The sequence below is a fragment of the Vidua macroura genome, chromosome 6 (genome assembly GCF_024509145.1).
Source record: "Vidua macroura isolate BioBank_ID:100142 chromosome 6, ASM2450914v1, whole genome shotgun sequence".
Lineage (NCBI taxonomy): Eukaryota > Metazoa > Chordata > Aves > Passeriformes > Viduidae > Vidua > Vidua macroura.
In genome coordinates this window covers 53,397,436-53,420,404 of record NC_071576.1, presented here as the reverse complement: position 1 = coordinate 53,420,404, position 22,969 = coordinate 53,397,436, and the positions used below count along the sequence as shown (strand labels likewise).

The 22,969-nt window shown below is 39.9% G+C and overlaps 1 protein-coding gene across 2 annotated transcripts in view; it reads left to right on the top strand.

The window, feature by feature from the left end:
• The window catches only part of NELL1 (neural EGFL like 1), a 290,478-nt gene that overhangs the window by 37,792 nt on the left and 229,717 nt on the right, over positions 1-22,969 (top strand). For both annotated transcript variants that reach the window (XM_053981605.1, XM_053981603.1), the window contains exons 4-5: positions 733-903; positions 18,961-19,057. In XM_053981605.1, the coding sequence (XP_053837580.1) occupies positions 733-903; positions 18,961-19,057 (268 nt within the window). The remainder of the gene's footprint in view (positions 1-732; positions 904-18,960; positions 19,058-22,969) is intronic.

The following is a 22,969-nucleotide window of genomic DNA, read 5'->3' as shown; positions in this document are numbered from 1 at the left end:
TCATCCTAGAGAAAGAACTGGCTCCCCCCACACCCCTGTGAGACCAGTTAATGGGCCCACTTCATTAGCTCTCCTGTGCGTCTGACAGCTTTATGAAGGTTTTGATTGTTGGATGGTTTATGCCACATGTGGAGACACCTAATCCAGCCAGGAGGTTTTGTCCTTTCCTTGTAAAGCTGAACAATCATGGCAGTAACAATAAAAGTCAGAAAATGAGTTAAGCACAATTGTATGTAGGGGTGTCCTAAAAATAAACAGCTGTGTTTTTTTAACTGGATTTGCAAGTAGTAAATACAAATTTAATGATTACCTGGTGGTTTCTTACCTTAATGGCTTTTTATTTGCTTGTGGTTGTGATATATGTACTGTTCTTTATTTTTCAATTTCTTACAAAGCCTGCAATCATACAAAATATTTTGGTGAAAAGAGTAAGGCTTGGTGTCTTGTAGTTTTTTATGGGTGAAAAGAGGACTTCAGTTTCCTCGGCTAACAGGTGGTACTTTGAGCTGTTTTCATGTAATTAGTATTGCTGGTTGTGTACTGCTCTCTGAATGTATAGCCTTGTCTCTCTGCTTCTTTAAAAAAAACTTAATTAGTAGCTAATCCATGCTGAGTAACCTCTTTAGATTGTGGTGTTTGTTTATAGAAGACTTACCAGTTAAGAAGAAAGTGACAGTCTCTTTCAGACAGTATGTCCACATGTGGAACTGAATCTTCATGTTTTCAATGCAGCTATTTTGAACTGGAGAGCAGCGGCCTGCGGGATGAGATCAGGTATCACTACAGGTTTAATGGGAAGACGAGAACAGAGGTGTTCCCCTACCGCCTGGCAGATGGACAGTGGCACAGGATTGCTGTGTCACTTAGTGCATCCCATCTTCTGCTCCATGTGGACTGCAACAGGTAAGCAAACATGTTCTGTAATCTGTATTTCTTTCAAAAATATTCTCTAGTTATGGAAATAAAATTGGAAAAGGAGATTTTTTTTCCCTATAAATATCTCATTCAAGAAGCATGCTAAACTGCCATGGGATAAGAAAAGGAAAACAAAGTATTAACATGGAACAATTCATTGTGATTATGAACAAATGTGGAAAAGGTTGATTGCTGATGGGGGAGTATTAAATGCATTTCTGTAGTTTAGACAGTAGCTGAGCAGTTATGCTTGCCAGTGATTGCATTTAAGTGTGATGGATGGGCGTGCAGTCTGTTCTGTTGTGAGCTGCTTCACTCAACATACCTGAGAACCTGAAGAATCGATAGATGCATCAGAGACACTTTAATTTTATTTTGCGTAATCAGACAGTGTAGTTTTTACTTATTTTTCCATGTGCTGCCCCATTTGGAAACTTCTGAGAAACCTGGAAGCTTCTTTTTGCATGACTGGAACCAGTGTTTTTTTCTTTTCTGAAGGGTATTCTGTCTTTTCCATTAGAAGTTGTGAAGGCTGTGAGATGGCATATTGCCAGGATTTCAGGGAATGAAAATCAGCAAACCTAGAATCTCTCTTGCCTTTGGACTTGATCTCACAATGTATTGCAGACTTCAGACTTAGCAGCTGATGAGGAAGAAATTCAGAGAGCTTGAAATTGGGACTTTCATAATAGTCTTTATGAATGAGGAAAACAAACCATTACTTTTGTATCTTATTGCACTGAAATGAATGGAAAAAATATCTTTCATGCTCAGTGAGAGGATCAACATATGCATTTTGGGATCGTGGCACTTAAATGGATTGGGTGATGATAGCAGATATTTTTTTGGAAGTCTTCATTTTGTTCAGACAGGCAGAATAAAGCTATATGAGTGTTATAGGAGTTAAAGGAACATTTGAAAAAGTTTGAATTTTGACCCAAGTAATTATGAGATATTGTTTTGAGGGGAATGTTACAGCCATTTTCTGCAACTCCATTAACTTCTGAAAAATCTAATCTGAAGGAATGTTGCTTATTGGACCTTATTTGGACCTTAGAAGCAATTAAATGCTGAGAGTAATTTTAAGTTAATTGAGGCATGACATCTACAGTTTGCAAAGATTCTCTTCATTTCAGTAATTTGATTTATTTATGTTCCCATTATTTATCTGTTATACTACTTCTTTGTTTTCAACAGAATGCTTTTTTCTTTGTTTAATGACATACTGGGTTTTGAGACAGGTTCTTTGTTATCTAGTTTGATTTTTTTTTTTTTTTTTTTTTTTTTTTATGTTGCAAATATGTTTTGAGAAGACCCTTTTTAGCAGATTGTTTAGCTGGCTGCTTTTTTGTACAGCATTTAAAATGAAGACAACACAAAATGACTGTCTGGTGCAGAATTCTTTCCTGGGACAGGAGAACTGCACAGAGACATAGTTGAGACCTGATTTTCTTTACAGTAACAAGCAGAAATAGATAAATACAATTATGGAATGAGCTATGCTGTCATATGTGGTGACAAATATGTCCAGCCATCTCTGTCAGGTAGCCCTAAACAGGGCCGATCCATCTAACCATGTCCCTTAAGGTGGTACACCCTAAGGTTGCTTCCAGCATAAATCTGTACCGAGATGTCTGTATTTGGCTGTGTATTGTGGTGTTTTATGACAGCTCCTGTGGAAGAGTAATGGAAATACTTCTGAAAGCATGACTTGAGGACAGATCATAGTAGAAGTTTAAATGAGATGGGAAAAAATAAAGGAAGTCTAAGTTCCTGAGTCAGCTATAGCACCACTGTTCAGTTAATTAGAGAATTTTGTGAATGTTGGTGTTACTTTGATAGAATTTTAACCCTTTATATCTTTACACTCAGAAAATGAGTCAACATCTTGTTTATCATAGCATTTTCTTATGACAGTGCAATAAATGTCGAAGCTTTGAAAATGAAGAGCAAGTCAATGAGGAGTACTTCTGAGCACTACTGAAAACCCTAAGCCTTCTTCATGTTAGTGTTAGGGAAGCTGCAGCTGAAAGTGTGAGCAGAGTCCAGTGTGAAGAGCTGTGGATTTACATGTAAATGTCACTATTTTAGGCTGGTGTGGTGTCTGGCTCTCGGCAGAGTTCAGGATGTCCAATGAGAGGTGATGCTTCTGCAGACTTGAATGAACAAGAGGAAACAGGATATGAGTGCAGTCAGTATATTCACCTGTCCCACCTCCTGCAGAGGTTTGGTGTCATCAGAACAAGAATTTAGCTTCCTAAATTAGTGTACCTATGTAGTTAAAGTTCTCAGCTTTTTGTTTTCTGTGTTTGCCAGCAAAACAAAAAGGGAAAAGAAAAAAAATTGCCAAAATTAATGCCTTGAATTTCTACTGTATTTCTTTAGGGGCTGGCAGCATGGCTTCCTTACAGACATGCCTGAATTTGCATAAATGCATTATTCTTTTGTTTAGGACTGTGGTAATGTGTTACATATTTGGAAGGCTATTGTGAGCAAACAATTTGTGAATGCAGTGTTACTAAAGTTAATCTGTACCTGAGAGTGCATTGCAAGTGTTTGCATTGGGAAAAATATCCAGTCACAACCTAGTTTTGCTACAGGATTCATACTGTGATACTCTGGCCTCCAAGAACTGCAGTTGATCAGAAAGCATTGGAGAAGAAGCTTTTAATTTGTAAATAGATAGTCAAATCTACATTTTCTCTTCCCAGCCCAATCACCCACATTACTCTGATTTGTAAAATTGCTTTGACATTTGTACTTGATTATCTTTTGGATTCAATTCAAAGTCAGCTTTGTTTTTCAGGCCTGGGTAGGCTAGAGAAAAATACTTGGGAAATAGCAAAGACCTGTAGTGCTTTAAAGCATTACTTTTAAAGCAGTGTAATTGTGTCTGTTCTAATGAGATGTCATATGGAGGGGGAAGCATATGTATCAAAGGAGATTTGTTTGCCCAAGTACAGGGCCTTTTGAAATCAGCTCCTGCTGCATCTTGCTGGCTGCTTTTACTGTTCCTTCAAGAACATGGAGTGGGAATTGTAGCTGAGTTTGATGTTAGAGCTTGGAGCTTCTGACTCAGGAATCATAGAATGATTTGGGTTGGAAGGACCTTTAAAAATTATCTTGTTCCAATCCCCTGCCGTGGGCAGGGACTCCTTCCACTATCCCAGATTGCTCCAAGCCCTGTCCAACCTGGCCTTGAACACTTCCAGGGATGGGGCAGCTACAGCTTCTCTGGGCAGTCTGTGCCAGGGCCTCACCACCCTCACAGGGAAGAATTTCTTCCTATTTATCTAATCTAAACCCACTTCACTTTGATTTGAAGCTGTTTCCCCTTGCTCTATCACTTTGTCTCCTTGTCCAAAGTCCCTCTCCAGTTCTCTTGTGGCCCCTTTAGGTACTGGAGGGTGCTAGAAGGTCATCTGAGCAAGGAGCTTTCCCAAGGCTGAACAGCCCCAAATTTCTCAGCCCACCTTCATGGGACAGAAAAAAGATACCTTGAAGTCTGGACTGGAAACCTGTTGAATGTCACTGGACTCTCCTCACTGACTTGAAGAGCTCTCGTGCTAGACAGTAACCTCTAGCCAGGGATGTGTTTCAGAAAACTGACGTGAGAAGCCATGGGTGCCCTCGCTAACATGCTTTTAACATTCTAGTAAGGTTCTGAAGGCTTAGAAAAATGAAAAGACAGCATTAATTATAAATGTACTACTGATGCACAAGTAAAACCTGTGCTCAGAGTGACACGGAAATTAGCTTTCCTGCTTTTGGTAGGATCTCTGCCTCCCTGCTCTAGGCAAAAAGGGGTTGTCAGGGATTTTCTGGTTTAGATTCAGCTAGAGCAACTGCATCGTTGTCCTTAAATAATCAGTAGTACTAATCGAGGCTGGCAAGTCCTACAAGATCTGATGTTTGTCCTTTCTGGGAATTAGTTTCAGCTGTAGAGTCTGTATTGTTTCCCATGGCACCTGGCTGTCCACTGGGATGCTTGTGCCCTATGACAGTAACAGCACAGAAATATGTTGCATTTAATGGTGTTGAGAAGAGTGAGGGAATAGCATGGAGCCTACAGTTTAGGAGGTGGCAGGTACTGTATCAAAATGTATTTATTGAAAATCTGTTTGCAAAATAGAAATTCCAAGTTGTTCTCAGTGTAGCTGATTAATCTGGAGGGGTAAGCCTGAAAGGTGCTTTATTTATTTATTTATTTATGTTTTATTTATCTTCAGCCATATGGCTACAAAGGTACTCACCTATTCAGACAGTATCCATCTTCCTTTACTTGAACTCTGTGGGCATAGAAGGGAGAGAAAAGTGCTTTTATGAAAAAATTAATGGTTTTCCACTGAAAATCTGTGCCGGAGTGCCTTTTGCTGTGAATACAGCCTGTAGATGGATACTCTGAGCTGTTTGATGGAGGGGGTTGGTAAGAGCATAAGAGAATAGATTATAAAACTGGAGCAGGCTTGGAAGTAGTCTCCAACTGAAAAAACATGTTGTCTGCTTCTTTTATGTTAGAACAGCGCATTAGGGAATAAAAAATGCATGAGCAGTGAGAACATCTTAATTGGAAAAATAAATAAATTAAAGTAACATCCTCCAAATATGGGAATCCAAGATGTCAGAGTTCTTATAAATTAGATATTCTGGCTGCCAACCTGTGGTTTTCAATTGCTCTAAACAAAGTTCTGTGACTTTAATTAAAGTGTAATAAATTTAAAGAAGGTTAAGGGATGTATTTAAAAGAGGGATTTGCTGCTTTAGTTACTGTAAACACTTTCTCTTGAGAGGGAAAATGGTGTGGTGACAGTGCTATGCAGCTAGGTAATTTAGTCTCACTATTTGAGTATGAGTTTGTGACCCAGATTGCTTCTCTGCTTTCCAAGCTGTAGCAAAAGCTGTCAGAGAAATGGTTACTTGGGTAGAGTGGTGTAATTGTGCATCATGGGTGCACCCAACTTCAGAACTGTGGTATTGTGGACTGGAAGTTAATTGTCACCTACTAGTTTTCCCTTTTGTTGGGCAGAAAGGCTGTAAAATGTTTAGCATGAGGGAGATCTCCAGCTGGCATACCACATCAGCTGCCATCAGTCTCTCTCATTACAGTTACTGCAGTTAACTGCAAGGAAATGTGGAGGATACAGTCAGCATTATTTTCTTTTTAAAGAAGCCTTTAAATAGCTAGGGTTTTTCACTGAATAGCTAATGCATCAGCAGAATGGTAGTATGGGTGTGTGTGACCAAAGACTGAATGATATGTTTTAATCCAGTCCCCAATTACAATGAAAATTTATTTTTTTAATCCCAAAAAAATAATTTGAACTCCTTTGTGTACTGCATTGAGAGAATTATGAGAATGAATGAGTATTTATGAAAATGTTGAAAAAGTACTGGAGAAAAAAAAAAGGTAACAACCCATATCTGTGCCTTCCTGTCTTAGACCCTTTGGCTACCCTCAGAAGGCAGAAATCACTTGTACAGGTACCTGGGCACTGAGCTTCAGCAATGAGGCCTCACAAGCCCCTACTCAGCATGGAATCTGCATCTGCTTTGGGCTCCTTCTGGGAGCTGATCCAGCTGCTGCTGATGTCAGAAGAGGAGCAGAAGTCATTCTCCAGGAGTTTGATCAAGGGTCTTCCATAGGAGCTTGAGGCAGAGTTTTAGGGACTCGTGGAGCTGGAGTTTGGTACCTGTAAAGCCGAACTACTGCTGAATATAGAGTCAACAGTGGTTTTGGACCCCCTCCCCCCAGTCAGAACTGGGGACTTGTGGTGGTTTCTGGTGAATTGTAAATGTTCGTAGACAGGTTGATGGCTTCAACAGGACAGGAATGTTGTGTTAATCTTTACTGTTGCCATCTTGCATTCCTTGTATTTTTATGCTCTGAGTGTGTCAGAGAGGATGGATAACGGCAGAGGGAATGATCTTAAGGGAATGATTAAGACTGGCAAGCCCTCAGACGGTTTAGTAATTTCCAAAAGTGTGTGACTAGGTGTATTATCAAATTCTCAAATATTTGTATACTGGTCCAATATGCATGTAGACATTTTTAATGTTAAAAGCAATAAGTCTTTAAATTGGTGTGGTTAGTTACAACAGCAATCTCTGAAAATTTAGCTTGCACAGTTTGAAATGTATTTGGATATTTTTCTATGAGTTTTTTTCAGAAGAAGTCTCCTGTTACTTGATTCTATTTTCCTTTATTTGTTGATGTGGAGGTCATATGGACAGAGAGGTGATCACAGTAATTTAAGAGTCAGCCAGATAAAGCAAGTGTTTTGGGTCTTTTCCTTTCAGATTGTAAAAACAATTATCTTGCTCCAGCCAGGCAGATTAACTGAGATCTAAGAAATAAATGAACTCTTCCATTTGAAGTGGTTAGCTTACCTCTGGAGTTTAGAACTACAAGTCACATAGGATAATATTGGAGCTGAATCGAGAAAATGATAGCATAATTCTAGTTAAATACTTTTGTAAAAACATTAGATCTTTGCCAAAGAGCAGGTGAGAGCCCCTCTGAACTATTCAACAGCAGACTTGAGACCTGAGTCTTCATGTAGCAAATAGGACAGAGCCTTTCCAAAAGATCTAAAACCTCCTGAGTGTGGTGGGACTTGAGAGGGTGATTGAGCAAACTGGGCTGAGACTGCTGAGAGCTGTGAAACCAGCCCAGAATTTTATGAAGTGGTTTAATATTTGAGGTGTCTTTCTTTGGCAGTTTAGCACTGTTACCTGGAAGGTAATTATTTTAGGAATCCAGTCTTTACAAAATTCTCAAGTTGGCTGCAGGGAGGTAGAGACTGCTTGATTTTGTTTCTTAATACCCCAAAACCCGACAGTTCTCATTATTTCATGATTTAGTGACAGAAAACTGACAGCAGTCTTAAGGGCAGTGGTGCAGAATCAGTCGCATTTGTTCCTTGGGTGCGAGGAGCTGGAGGCATTTGGGCTGCTCACAGATCAGAGGTGTCAAGGCTTAGAAACACCGAGGGAGGCTCTGGGGCAGTGGCACAGGTCTTGCTGCAGCAGTGGTGTGTGAACAGGACCAGCCAGGCCTCTGTGGTGTTTGGCTGGCCCTGAAGCATGTAGAGGGGTCAGGGAGGCTCAGTGCTGAGCATGGGGACAGCAGAGGTCCTGGTTCAGTGCTGTGGGTGTGAGCTGCTTGGCCAACGTGCCAACGGCAAAGGCAGTCCAGTCTCATGCTTCAGAAGGTGAGATGCTTCTGTGAGTTGAGGAATACTCCATTTCTGCACAGATAAGTGTTTAGTGAGCTGGTTGGTGTAGATCTTGGTGGTGTGGGTTTTTTTTTTATAGGAAAAATATTCAGATATTAGCATCTGCTTCCACTTTAAATATTTTAATGATATGAAGAATCCTTGTTGTGATCTGTCTTACCAATAGAAGGATACATCGAAGAAGCAGTAAGGAGGAAGTTAGTCATTTGATCCTTGGCACAGGAGTAAGGTAACATGCAATTGCCAGTCTTGTAACTTGTCCTTGTATCTGAGACCAGGCAGTAAATGAAAGAATCAGTGGAAACTGAATTACTTAATTGGGCTGCAGTTTTAGTGGCATCCTCTTCAGCACATCAATAGTGAAAGCAAATAACTACCACTGCGCCAACTAAGGTAACTTGGACTTTTTCAGCCCAAGCTGAATTTTTCTCTGTCACACCAGCTACTTACCTTAAACTTGTCTGAAAGATGTGCCGTGCAGTATCCCTGGGGAACAACCCAGTGCAGTCTGCAGTGAGAACTCTCATTGACTTGAGCAGAACCATGCTTTCACCTCCCCAGTGTGTCAGATGTTGTGAGAAATGTGCTGTCCCTGCAGAGTGCTTTTCTGCCTCTCTGCTGGCAGTTTCCATCTAAATTTAATTTTAGAACCAATATAATGGCTTGTTCTATGTTTACTGTCTGTTTCATACACTTCCCCAGTCATGGCCAATTAGTTATTTGTGAAGGGACTGCAATGTTATCTTTCAGACAACCAAGACTAAACCGGACAGTTGGGAAATACCGTGGGAAAAGGGAGATGTGGGTTATTGGATGAACCTGCAGGAAGAACTGAGGAACAGGGAATGAGGCTGTGGAATTGGTGTTACAGAGACAGTGGCTAATGGGGAGGAGGAGTGGCAGCTCCAGGGAGAGCTGAGTGCCTTTGCACAATGCTGAGACAGCACCAGGGGCAGGGCCCTGACATGAGCATGGTAGCAAAGGCAAAGCCTGCCATCCTCAGCCTCCAGTTGCCTTCCATCACTGCAGCAAATTGGCTCTGGAATATGGATGAGGTTATTTTATGATTACATACAAATCCTCCAGTGATGACATGAACCCCTTGATGAGATGATCCTGTGACAAGATACCCTGCAAAGCAATTAACTTCTCAGCAGATGTGGTTTTGGAAGGGGGGAAGAAGCTGTTTAGTAAAAAGGTTTCTTGTGGCTGACTGAATTTTAAATTTAGCTTTTGTAGCAGTGCAGAAAGAGTTGAAATCAAAAGCCTAGCTCTTTTCACAATTGCACCTATCTTACTGTACTAGATAAATCAACTTTGGGTTTGAGAGGGGCCTGAGACAAAGGGAAAACAAAAGGAAAGACAAAGGCTGGATATATTTTGTGAAGAGGAGCTGTTTCAAAGCTGTAAAAGCTTATGCCTCAGGTTCTGTAACTGCCAGAGTGAAGATCCATGTGCTGCAGGTCTTGGGCCAGGGACCAGCACATCTCTCTGTGGCAGGTAGATGGAATAGAAGCAGAGTTTCAGAACTGCCAGTTCTTACTCAATAAATGCCTTGTGACAAACCCCAAAAGCAATCTTAGATTTAAAAAAAAAAAAATTCATTACAAAATAGAGATGGCATTAGCCACTTAATCATGCTTTTACCTCTTTGTTCGGATAGCATTTTATTTTGGGGTTCATTTTGCTGCAAGACCATATGTGTGCACATTTTGATGCATATTGTTCCTCTTTTTCTTTCTGATTGTAAGATAGGCTTAATTGGCTACTACTTATTTCATAGATATTCTAATTCAGTTTTTTTATCTCAGATGTATCTTGCTTTAAGAGTTTCTTTAATTTGGGAGAGGAGCTTATCTTCTTTTTGGATCTTGAAAGAACCCATTGAATTAGTTTCTTCCCCTTATTTCTGGAATCTGCTTTTAATTGCTCAGACTTGGTTTGATGATAGCTTACATCTGGGATGTACTCTGAACATTTGGTTGATCTGAGATGGGCCTTTGGTATAATACTTGGTATAGTAACAAATGAAGGTGCTGTGTTTTTAGCTTTCTTGTTAACGGTTTGCTTTATTCAGTGTTCTGGTTTAGAACCTGACCTTCAAAGCTTGCTGAGGTTAAAGGGTGCCTTTCAGGGACCCTCTGAGTTTTAGTACTGTCCTCATTTGTAAGTGTATTTGTCTCCTTGACTGTAGTGGATACTTGTGTGCATCATAAAAACCCTACTGCTTTGTGGTTTATGCTCTGGTAGCCAGATAGTGATAGTTGCTCACAAGTGATAAAGAGATGCTAAAATGCCTTTGGAGAGTCAGATATTTGTTTGAAAAGTGGCATTTGAGCTATGTAGCTCTCAGCTCTGTATGGAGATGTTTAAAGTCCTGAATTCACATTAATCCATAGAAGCTGAGCACATTGATTTTTGTAAGAAAAGTCTGTATATGTAGATGATATTCAGCTCAGCACTTCAGAGGAAGAATTCTTTTGACCTAGACACCACCTTAAGTTTTGCTGAGAATAGCAAAAATTATCATGTTCACCAAAACCTGTGACAAGTGTTCTTGTGTGCTCCTGCTACCTGTAGATTATGTACAAGTTTTAGGTGCAATGCCAGGGCCACGAGCCACACGCTATTGAGCTCAGCTTTACCTAAAAGAAAAAGGTTGCTGTGTGGTTTAGTGCTGTTAGGCAGCTGAGCACCACATAGCTGCTACCTCTACAGTGGGATGGGGAAGGGTTTCGGAAGGATGAAAGTGCAGGGGGGGACAGAAGTGTGTTGAAATAAAGACAGTTTAACAGGTAAAGCAAAGGAAAATGAAGAATTAATTCACATCTCCCATCAGCTGTCAGGTGTTTAGCTGTTTTCCTGAAAGAAGCAGGGCTTTGTTTCACACCATGGTTACCGGGGAAGACAAATGCTGTAATTCCAGACATCCCCATCCCATTTCTGTTTTCCCCCAGCTTGTGTTGCTAAGTGTGATGTGATGTGGCATGGGGTATCCCTCGGGTCAGCTGGGCTCTGCTGTCCTGGCTGTGTCCCCTCCCAGGCTCTCGTGTGCCCTCAGCCCCTCGCTGATGGGGCAGTGTGAGGAGCAGGAGAGGCCCTGGCACTGTGCAAGCACTGCTGACCATCAGCTAAAACACAGGTGTGATGCCCACACTCTTCTGGTCACAAATCCAGCATGTGGCACCATACCAGCTGCTTTGAAGAAAATGAGCTCTGTCCTAGCCAAAAGCAGAAGTTGCCTAAACTGAGAAATCTGATAACTATTTGGATATCAAACCAGCTGTCTTGACACTAAAAGCCCTGCTCTGGATCCATCACATGTAAGATACAGTTGACCTCATAGTTTGGAATATATATATATTTTTTTATAACTCTTGACAATCCTAAACAAATGGCCAAATTTCTATTTCTGCTTAGAGTCTGACTCAGCTTATTTTCCGTTTTTTTTTACACTTTCAGAAGTGCCGTTTTTGTTATATGAAGATGGGTAAACATTGCAGCCTTGTAGGCAGGCTTTTAGGGCTTAGACACTCTTTACAATGTTGTTGTCAGGAACCATTTGTATCTGCTTTGTCATTTGCAAGTAAAGTTCATAATATTGACCTTGTTTGTAAAGGTGTTGGAATCTACCTCAGGTTCTCCAGATGAAAGCTGCCACAGAAGCAACTCTGACAGATGTATTTCTGCTCTTCGTGGGGTCACTGCTGTGTCAAATAATGGGTCCAGTCCTCTACTTTGGGTCAATAATAATGATTTGTTTTAGTTTAGTGCTTAAGAAATTCTGATAAAATTAATGGATAAGTTCGTAGGAAACTGAGGAGTGTAATATGTTTTGTAACAAAAGTCCCGCACAGGCAGATAATATCTCTGTGAATTTACCCTTACACAATTGATGTGTGGAGAGTAAACCCCCAAAAACGTTGGTCATGTTTCACCCCCTGATGGTGAAACATGCTCTTGTGACCATCTTCACTTACATTTGTGTAGTTTCCTCCTGTTTGTTAGTTACTTTGAATTTTTCTTGAATGAAAAAAAAAAAGATTTTTTTGAAAACAGAATTTTATTTAGATGGATTTTTATTTTTAAATTTAGATTTGTATTTGGAATAATTAAAGTGAAAAATAGAGTACATTAACTTTGTCTCTGTGATTATACAGGAAAATCAATGAAATCATTTGGGTGACAGACCTTGAAGAGAATGTAAACTGAGCATGCACTCTTGAGTGTTTTACCTGACATATGCTATTACTGGACACCTATTTTTTTTTCTCCCAAAGCTGAAAAATAACTTGATTAAATGGTTGGCAGTTACTATTGTATATTCAACATTTCATAAGAAAAGGCTTCCCTCATACCCCAAGATTTTAATCTAAATTGCTTTCCTCTGTTAAATAATTGTGAACTCCTATACTATGGCAGAGGAGATAGCACCAAAAAAGAAATCAAAATTTCCCTCAGGAAGTTTGTTTTTCTGAAACAAAACACTGGAAACTGAATAATTCAGTTGAAGTTGCTCCAGAACTGAATGCATGTCAAGTAATGCATCCTATCTGTAAATACTATCAAGAAAATCCAATCACATTGGTATTAACACATTTTCATTGGGAAGCATATAGAAAATGTGTTGAAAGAGAAATAAGTAAAGATATCTTAGTATTTATTTTTAAAATAAATTCTTGATCTCTTTGGAAGTATAGATATAAAGACAAGTGCCAATACTGTATCTTAAAGCTAGGAACTGATATAAGCAATCAGTTTCTCTATGCAGGTGGGTTCAGAGAATATGTTGGACAAACTTTTTGAAGCAGCTGGTTATTTTTATACAATAGGCTGTGTTGGGAGGCCTCATTTGCTATTTCAGGGGTGTACTGTGTTTTTACAGGCTCAGCTGGAGATGATAGCAAGGGTCAAAGGTGGTCAACACCTCTGCAAATTTGATTAGGGAAAAGATTGATGCAAAACGTGGAAAATTCCTTCTCTGACTTTCTTTACAGAAGTTGAGAGCACTGTTTCAAAGACTGCCATGAACAGAACTTTTCTATACCCTTCAGTATATTTAAAGGATCTGAAGATCCAGATGGATGTATACAGGGTAATGAATGGTTGCAGGAGAGTGTAATTTTTGAGCATCAGGCTTTGAATTGCAAAAATCTGTTTTGATGATTCACCCTGATGTCAGGAAGGGCTCCTGTGCAGCTGTTGGAGGGGCCTTTAGAGAGTGAATAATTTACTGTAAGATGAATCACACCCTAGAAACACTTATGTCTCTTCATTAAATGAATCTAGAGAACTAGCTCCACTGTAGGTATGAACTTTTGAGACATTTAAAATTGGGTATGATGAATTCAACACCTGTTCTCTATATGGAAATTTAGAGCTTCACTCTGAGGAGGGACCCCAAACAAAGGAACCCCTGGGCTTTTATACCCTCACAGTCTAAATCTCTGTTTCAAACCTGATTAATGCAGTTCAGGGCTGTGCATGTTCACAAATTTCAGAGAATGTTCTGAGTTGGAAAGGGCCCACAAGGACCAGAGTCCAGTGCTTAAGTGAAAGGCCCATGTGAGGACCAAAACCTCAATTTTGCTGTTGTTTAGCACCATGCTCTAACCAACTGAGCTAATCTCAGGGTTTTCATACCCAGCCTGCAAGTAGAAGAAGGAATGTTCCTGTTTTAGTAACCTACTCATATTTTAGACACGGAAGAATTTGAAAATATCATGATTTGGTGCGCTGCTTTGTAGTGACTGTTGAGTTGCCATCTATTTTATGGTTCAGAATTTTAGGCAGTGGCATCTCCTGATCAGTCCATGTTGGCTGATGTATCCTAATGTGAGCAGACATTTAATTTATTTTCAAAGTTTATTTTCATGTTCTGCTAAATATTTCAGCAGTTTCAAAAATGCATCTGGCATGGCAAATACTGTATTTATGACCTAGAGCTGCATCTCCACAAAAGTGGAAATAAAGTGTTAACTTCTGCTTATAAAAGTTATGTGTCAGAATTCATCTTCACTGCAAGAGACAATTCATGTCATGTTTTTTTCTAGAGGGAGTGTGACCCAGTATGAGAGGCAATTAAGCCTTAGTCATGCTCAATCTAAAGGCTTAGATCTTGGGCAGAGACACTGTCTTTGTGATGTTGGTTAATCTGTCTGTGTTTCAGTCTGCACATGTATAGAATGAGGGTATTTTCTTGTTCTACCATTCTATATTAGATATATACCATTATACCATTGTATATTTACACATTATGAAGATGATAAAAATAATTGATATTGAGTACATGGAAGGGAGCTGTCTCCTTGTCCAAGAGAGCTTGATTTCTAGAGAAGTTCTTCCTCTATGCAGAGCAAGATGTGTGTGTGTATTAGAATGCAAATATTTTAGAAATGTCTCCTTTCAGGAATCTGCTGATTATTTTATAGATTCTCTATTTTCTGCATATTGTCTTCATTATGGCAGAGTCACCTGTTTGAAATGTGTCCTTGGGAGAGGGGATTCTGTTGATTGCACAAGAATACTTAATGAATCAAAGTGTGCAGACAGAGTAGAGATATGGATACAAAACACAAGAATATAATGGGTATTTGTTGATTAACAGATGTATTTCTCACTGTATTTTGCTAAATGAATCAGTGGTTACTGAATGTATTCTGAGCATGAGCATTTCAAGACAGTAGGATTGGTTCTATTACCCTGGTTTTATAGTTTAACTTCTTTGAAATATGTTGGCGTAAAGTGGGGGCAAATCAAGCTTTCTCTTGAAAAGTGAATGCAGCAATCATAAATCTGGAAGCCTGAAGTATGTAGTAGAGCCTCCATTAACCTAGAGACCTGGGTCTCCTCATGTTGGAGGGGCTATTCAGTCTGCAGCAGTTTTAGTGACCACAGTTCCCCCGAGTCTTCTTTCTGAGCATGCCTTTTCTTGTGAAGTGTATTGTGCATTTCTCTGTGTTGGTATCAAAGCCAAATGTGCTGGAAACTGGTCTCCAAGGAGCTCTAGACCAGCACTTCATAAGCTGAAGTGTATAACTTAGCTATTCATATGCCAAATACAGAATATTGGTCACACGGGTATAAAGCCATAGAAGATGGCGCACCTCAGCCCAGAAAGGCAAGTAGGGGAAAGTGAGTGATGTGGAAGCTTAATGTGGATATTTTGTTTGTTTGGGCTTTCTTAGTTTTGTTTTAATTTTTTTAAACTGATGTGCTTTTCCACCTTTTCATTTCCCAAGAGTATAGAGGAGCTTACAGGAATAGCAATATGTTGTGTGTATACTTGCCAGGGTTTTTTTTTTCTGATGATGTTTAACAGTATACAATAATAAAGTAAATTGACACAGTTTGTAAATCAGATGGTGTCAACCAAAACGTCTTTTGTCATAAAAAGATAATCAAGGACAGATTTACATGTCATCTCATGTCCTCTCTTGAGTCCTAAGCCTGTTACTTCTTAGGCAGATCTAAGGAAAACAAACCTTGTCAACCTCTGTGGAAAAAGGCACAAACTAACCTTAATGGACCCTTAATTTAAGGTAAATGCCTGCTTCAGAAATATTATTTGAATTAGAGTAGAACAGTAGAGGAATATGGGGAATCTTGAGCTTTTGTGTCATAAGGATGGCCCTTTGTGAAGAGACTGGAAAGAAGGTGACTACAGCCCTGTCCACATAGGTTGAAAGAGTGTTAAATCATCAGAAAAGACAAGATAAGCCTCATTAGCCTGTCTCTGATTTGTCTTCCTAACTTGCTGTTGTTGAACTGTCATACAACAGTGTCTGGTTTTGATTTTTTTAATATGCTATTGCAGATAGATATTGTAGAGTTCTTTTATCAACTTTAATTAGGGGAGGTGAATAAAAATCAAATATTCTTCAATAAGTAATGTTTTTAAACCTGGTCAGCACTGGGATTTTATATGATAGGAGAAATGAATTTCTTTATTGAATATCGATTAGCCTTTTCAGGAGATGAGGAATTTTCCAGTGAGGGCATTATTTACCAAAATCATAAATAAAGCTACGCTATATATACAAATATGAATTCCTAATATGATAGAGCAGTTCAGTACACATGCTCTCAAGGAGTTCATGCTCAAGGACCATGTCATTCTTTGTTTCTTGTTCAGTATTTTGCTGCAGTTTTGCATTTGTGCAGTTCAATTTTGCATGAGGTATGACAGAAGGCCTCTACTTATACTTTAAATTATTGATAGAGACAGTGCATGCAAAAATCCTCTAATTCTCAAAACCTGCTTTAGAAGAATATCAGCTTGTTCTGCTGTTTGGACAGGTAAAACAGCTCAACATGGTAATTTTATAGATAGACCTCATTAAATAGTAGAGATAGAAATTTCCTAGAGCTCTGAATGCATCATGCGCATGAAATGTGATGAGTTAGGGCTGATGATAATTATAATAAACTTTAGCAATGAAATTATGAATATTACAACAAGTCTTCTGACTTGTGTAGTCACATTCTTAAGCTGTAATTTTCATATAACTATTTTGTTCTTAGGTTTGAGATTTTTCTTATTGTTTCTTAAAAAAACCAAAGTGTTAGACTTTGGTTTTGTTATATATTGCTTCTATTTCATCTTGACAAATGTTTACTCCTTTTTTTGATAAGCAAAAGTGGGTGGGATACTTTTGTATCTGTACCAACTGTACTTTGGCATAACTTTATAGATCTTTCTAGAAGTTCTTTAATACTGGGATGTTATTCTAGGCCTCTGCAAATAAATGAATTTTCCAAGAGTATAATATGATGGATTTGACACTGGCTGGACACTAGGTGCCCAACAAAGTCACGCCATCACTCCCTTCCTCAACTGGACAAGGGAGAAAAGAAGATAATGAAAGGCTTGTGGGTCTAGATATGGACAGGGAGAGATCACTCACCCAGTACTGCTGAGGGCAAAACAGACTACTTGGGGAAATTAGTTTAATTTGTTAAGTTAAATCAGAGTAAGGTAATGAGAAGTGAAACCAAGTACCTTCCGCCCACCCTTTTCTTCTTCCTGTACTTATTTCACTCCTGATGTTCCTCTGCCTTGTCCCCACAGATGGCACAGAGGGGGATGGGGAATGGACCTCCAAGGGAACACCTGCTTCCCCATGGAATCTCTGCTCCTGTGCTGGAGCATCTTCTCCCCCTCCTTCTGCACTGACCTGGGTGTCTGCAGAGCTGCTCCTCTCACGTGTTCTCAATCCTCTCCCTACATGGAATTGCTGTTCTTCATTAACTTTTCCCCCTTCTCAAAGGGTTATTCCAAAGGTGCTGCCACCATCAGTGATGGACTCAGCCTTGGGCAGTGCCTGATCCATCCTGGAACCAGCTGGCACTGGTTCTGCTGGACATGGGGGATGTTTCTAGCAGCTTCTCACAGAAGCCACCCTTGTAGTCCCCTGCTGCCTAAGCCTTGCAATACAAACCCAATACCCATGGCAACTTGCAGCGTGAAAAATCACTGATTACACTTAGTGAGCCTCTGGCAGAAACACGTGGAGTGTAATTGTGAACATAAGTTCAGTTGATCGACTTCCATTTTTCTTTGGTGTTTGTTTTTCGTATTTGTTTTAAAGCCATAGCTTTAAAGAAAGAAAAATAATTTGATCACAGATAATTTCACCTCTTTAAGCTAGGGGTCTTGGCAGACTCAGAGTCTCTTCTCTTGCCTGTCACACTGCTGTGATTACATAGCAATGCATACTCCCTGTAAACTGGACAGTAATAGAAATAGATTTCATCATCTCCTCCATAATTCTTTTTAAGCATGCTATTTTTTGTTATGAAGAAGGAAGTTCATGGCTCCCTCTGATGTGACATAGCAATATGAGAACCCAGGGTCAGTAACTCTGGCCTTGAATTTTTCATGTCCTGAAACGATGATATCATTGTAGCAGTCTGTGTTCCTGGAAAAGTTGTTATGGAAACTTCATGACAGCTTTTCTAAAAATAAACAAACAAAACCCCCATCAAAACCTTTTGAGAACTCCAAATACTTTGTTAATTTAAAAATTGTGTTACAGCAATTTTTTAATGAGTTAATTTTAGAAATTTGGTATGCAGATTGCTGCAGTCATGTGCCAAGTTTATGCAGTACATAAAGGTTGCTTATGGACATCATATTACTTTGCTGTCACTGTTAGATACCAGGCATACATAAAGAGATCCCATTCTGTGCCAGACCTGTGCTAGTGGCAGACACAAGGTGTCTGCTTGGTGGGTGTGCAGTAGAGGCACCGCACGTGAGCACCCAGCCTTAGGAAATCCAATAACAAGGGGGGAAAGATCCATGTGCAAGGATGAATGACACAGATGTAGAGGGGGAAAAAAAGGGAGTGGATTGGCATAAAGTTCTTTTGCGAAGCCTGTTCAAAATTCTAACCAGTCTGAAAGCCTCAAGGGGTTGTTGGATTTGATTGGATCTTGTGTGTGATTGCACTTTTTCTCTAGGGTAGGTTTTGAAAGACAACCCTGGACTAAGATGATCCTATTTTATTTTTTTGCATCTACTGTGGTGTATTCTGGTACTGTTATTTCTTTAGTCTAGTGCTGCACAGGTGCACAAGTAGAGTTTCAATTTTATGGAGTCTTCATATATTTGTGATTTTAATTTTTTAATTTTAAAGTTGTAATATACTTTCTTCACCACAATCAGTGATAAATACTGTGTTTAATGAAATTTTTAGGGGTTTTATTTTTGGTTCTGCTTTCCATCTTTTATTGTTACCTGATTTTGTCAAGGAAGTTTTCAGAGGAAAGAGAAAATTCAAGTAAATGCAATGTCTTCCCTCTACAGGATTTATGAACGTGTCATTGATCCCCCAGAAACGAATTTGACACCTGAAACCAATTTATGGCTTGGACAGAGAAACAGGAAACATGGTTTCTTTAAGGTAAGCAGATATGAAATGGCACGTGAGGAAGGAAATTAATAATAGTCAACAAGGTACTTCAAGTCAATTGTCTTAGACTCATGAGACCTGATATGCATTAAATTTGGTAGGAACTGTGGACAGTTTGTAAACAGCTTGTTTACAAGGCAGAAGTTTCTGATACTTATTCCAGTTTTGGATAACAAGGCACAGTAGGACTGTTTATCTGTGAAAGGAGTCCATAGAGCTGCAAGAGGCCAATCTGCCTATCCTCAATCTGGGCATGGATTTGTTGCCAAGGTGATTTACCACCCACTCGCTTTCCATGTGAAGCTGTCAGTTCCTAAGACAATTTTACAATTTGCCTCTTTCCTGAGGATGTCTCCTCAAAGTCCCCAGATTTCCAACAAGCTAGGACAATTATGCTGAACTTCTTTCAGCATAGGAGCTAGCAATTTTAATTGTGAAACAGAGGTAAAAGCCAACTTTTGACTTAAATGATAGTCTGAGGGCTGCTCTGAACCTACAGTGCATTTCATCCTCCAGCAGCTGAGCTGTCACTGTGAAGTGAAATTGATAGTATTATTTTATTCTACAGCTGTTGGTTTTTTACCTCAGCAGCTTCCCACTATTCCACAGATGGTAAACATATGTTTATGGCTACATAGGAAAAGGAAGAAGTTATATTGGAGTCGCCCATCTTAAATTCTTATTTTATGCAGGCAGTCAGAGCCTCAGAACTCTGGGATATTATATGTTTGTAAATTAATATTTCTACGTGTTAACACTTTGGAAACAGCAGGGTAGCTAATGATATGCTAATGAGCTGACCATTTTTATTGATCATAATGAAAGCTGACAAGTGCTTTACTTTGCTTTATGCGTGCTTGAATATTTTACTGACTTTCTTCAGGGCAAAAATATATAATTGGTTGTGGTTTTTTTAATCCTGCTTGAGAGTTTCAGAAGTCTTACTTTTTTTATGTTCCTCATTGCAAAAACTTGGGATTTTGCCAGTTTGTAAAGAGTACACATTTCTTTCCATATATTTATATGCTCAGCAGGATTTCCCTTTCTTTTTCAGAGCAATTTGTTTCACTGTTTTAGCATATTAAAAAATAGATATATTTTCCTTAATGTAAACAGAGATCTGCAGGGAAATAAGAGCATTAAAAAAGAATTAGCATTTTTGTATGTGAGTTGGAGCCATGAAAATGTGTGTAAGGAAAAGCAAGCTTGTTGCATGAATACATTTTTTTTTTGTACCTTTTGTTATTGATATTGATACTGTTAATTTTCTTACCTCACCACTCTTTCCAGTAAATTGTGCCTACCTATACCCATGATATTCACCTTTTGTGCCTCCAGTTCTCAACTCCATCCTGCCATAGCGGGGAGGGGTAGAGGAAGGGGGATGGAGAGAGAATAGCCTGGTGTTTGGGAGAGTCTTGATGGGGATACTGATCTGGGGAGTACCATTCCTAAACCAAGACAGCCTTAATTGGTGGCTAATGTGTGGCAGGAAGGGTGGGAATAACAAGAGTCAGAGCAGGGGGATAACTTAATTTCTTTAAGCATCTGTGGTTTTAGGTGTGGAGCACTGGCCACAGTGTTGTCTGGCTTGTTCATGGGGATGTGGTGCCTAACCCTGTGTCTGTTCCCTAATGTGCCCCTCACAAGGGTCTTCTTTGGTGGGGGAGAGGGATCAGGATTGCTTTGTTGCTGATCTGTATGATATCTGCTTACGGCTTGATAACATCAAGGGCAATGAGGGTTATTTCGGATGTGTGTTCAGTGTTGTTCTACCCTTACCTCGGGTTCTTCTGTAGGGAGTCCATTAATAAACATATCTAGTCTGTGGGGTAAAGGGGTAAAGGGTGGGGGGATGATTTTCCACAGCTTTTCACCCCCCTTTCCTCCTCCAGGCCTGTTAAAACAGCTTCTGAGAATTTTGAATTTTGTTTGGATGTTAAGGAAAGCATTTTCTTGTTGCTATGTCTGCTATGTTTTCTCAGTATGGTCTACAGTACCATGTTTAGAGTCAGGACAGAGATTTCTAGGAGGGTCATTCAGAGATCTGCCCTGAGGGGGAATAATCATGAGTTTCATGGAACGTGGGAGAAAATGGGCTGCTATTTAGAGAAATTCTCTGCTCCAGTGTTTTGGGAGTTCACCCCTGAACAACTACAGGACTCTGATAAAGTGACAGTACTTGCAAGAAGAATGCTGGTGGGGGCTCCAGAGTGGAGCAACTGAAGCAAAGGCAAACCTTTCCATGGAATTGTTTTTGCTCAAGGACCTGGGTCCACGTGGTGAGTAATGCAGAGAGACAGGGGAACACACTGTGTACCACAAGGGGATTTGATTTTTGGGTAAGAACAATCTGTACTGTTGAAATGTATATATAATATTGGTTGCTGCATGACACTGTCACTGTATGCCATAGCTGCCGTGGGCAGTGAGTATGGACTGCTCCACATACACCAATCTGAGCTCCTGGTGCAGCAGCCAGCCAGCAGCACGGCAGCCCTCCTGTCCTGGGAGACATCTAGGGTGGGTAGAGCCTGCAGTGATGGATTAAATGAACTCAACAGACATCTTGGAGGGATGGCTACTGACTATGGAAATGATACTTGTGATTGTGTATATTTATATATTATGTAACTGGAAGGTGTAGGATCTGGGTGGGACATTAGTGGTATAGAAAATTAAGGTGGCTGTGGTTTATGAATGGTGCTCCACAGTTCAGTACCCCCCACCAAGACTCTCTCAAATCACACCTAGCTCTCTCTCACTTCTCCTTTCCTTTCCCACTGTGGTGGAATGGAGTTCAGAATTAGAGGCACAAAAGGTGAAGATGGTGGGTGTAGATAAGATTAATTTAGTGGAAAGAGCAATGAGATAAGAAAATGAACATTAACGGCAACAATATTACTAACAAAAGATATAGGAGAATAAATTATTTATATGTTCCTGATAATAGATGGTACTGGATGGTTCCCGCCTCCATATTTTTCTTGACCATAAGGAGCTCTTCCTCCATGGAAGAGAGTCCCTTCCCCTGCCTCCTGCAGTGGTGTGAGTGCTGTAGAATAATTCCCATGTCCCAGCCATGCTCTCTCCTGGCTACTGCAAAAATTAACCCTGTGCTGGACAGAGCCAGGACAGCCACACAAACTCAGGGTTTGTTTCAGGGCTAAGGGCTGATGAGATAACCATTATCATCAGGTTAGGAAGTTTAAGAAAATGCAGCTGAAAGGAGAAAAAGATTGATGCCAGATATCTATGGAACACTCTCTAGGATGGATCTGATTGCTCTCAGGATCAGAATTATATGCAAAATTTGTTTTATTGCTGAGGAGAACCCTTCCCCCTAAGGGTCCCTCCAAAGAGCTAGTGCAGAAATGAGCTTATTAATGCCTTGGTGAGAAGGTGGTTTATGTTGCAAGAGAGTAGTTTCCATAATTACTAGAACAGGCTCTATTGATCCTGCTTGTGTCTGGGGATTGTATATTAGGTGCTTGAGAAGCATATTTGTGTTTTTATTGCACAGTATCATGTATATCATTTATGTAGTCATATGACTCTGTAATAATTTTGGAATCAGAGTTGTATGGACTAAGGTGAAACTCAGTGTGGTGCTGTGGGCAGGTGTTCAGGTGCCTGGCAAGGCTGCCCTGAGAGGGGCAGCAGGGTGCTTATGGAGTGGGAATCTGGGCTATTGGCATGGCTTTGCCAGGGCATAGGAGTTTCAGACATGTCTGCTGGTGCCACCATGTAGAGCCTTTCCCAGCCCTGGCCAGTGCAACTTGCACAGCTGTGTGGATCATATTATCTCTGTGGGAGAAGGAGGTTTTAAAGAGGATGAAAGGCAGTGGAGGAAATGAAAATGCAGAAGTGGGGAGCACATGGAATGTATGAGCCTTTTCACAG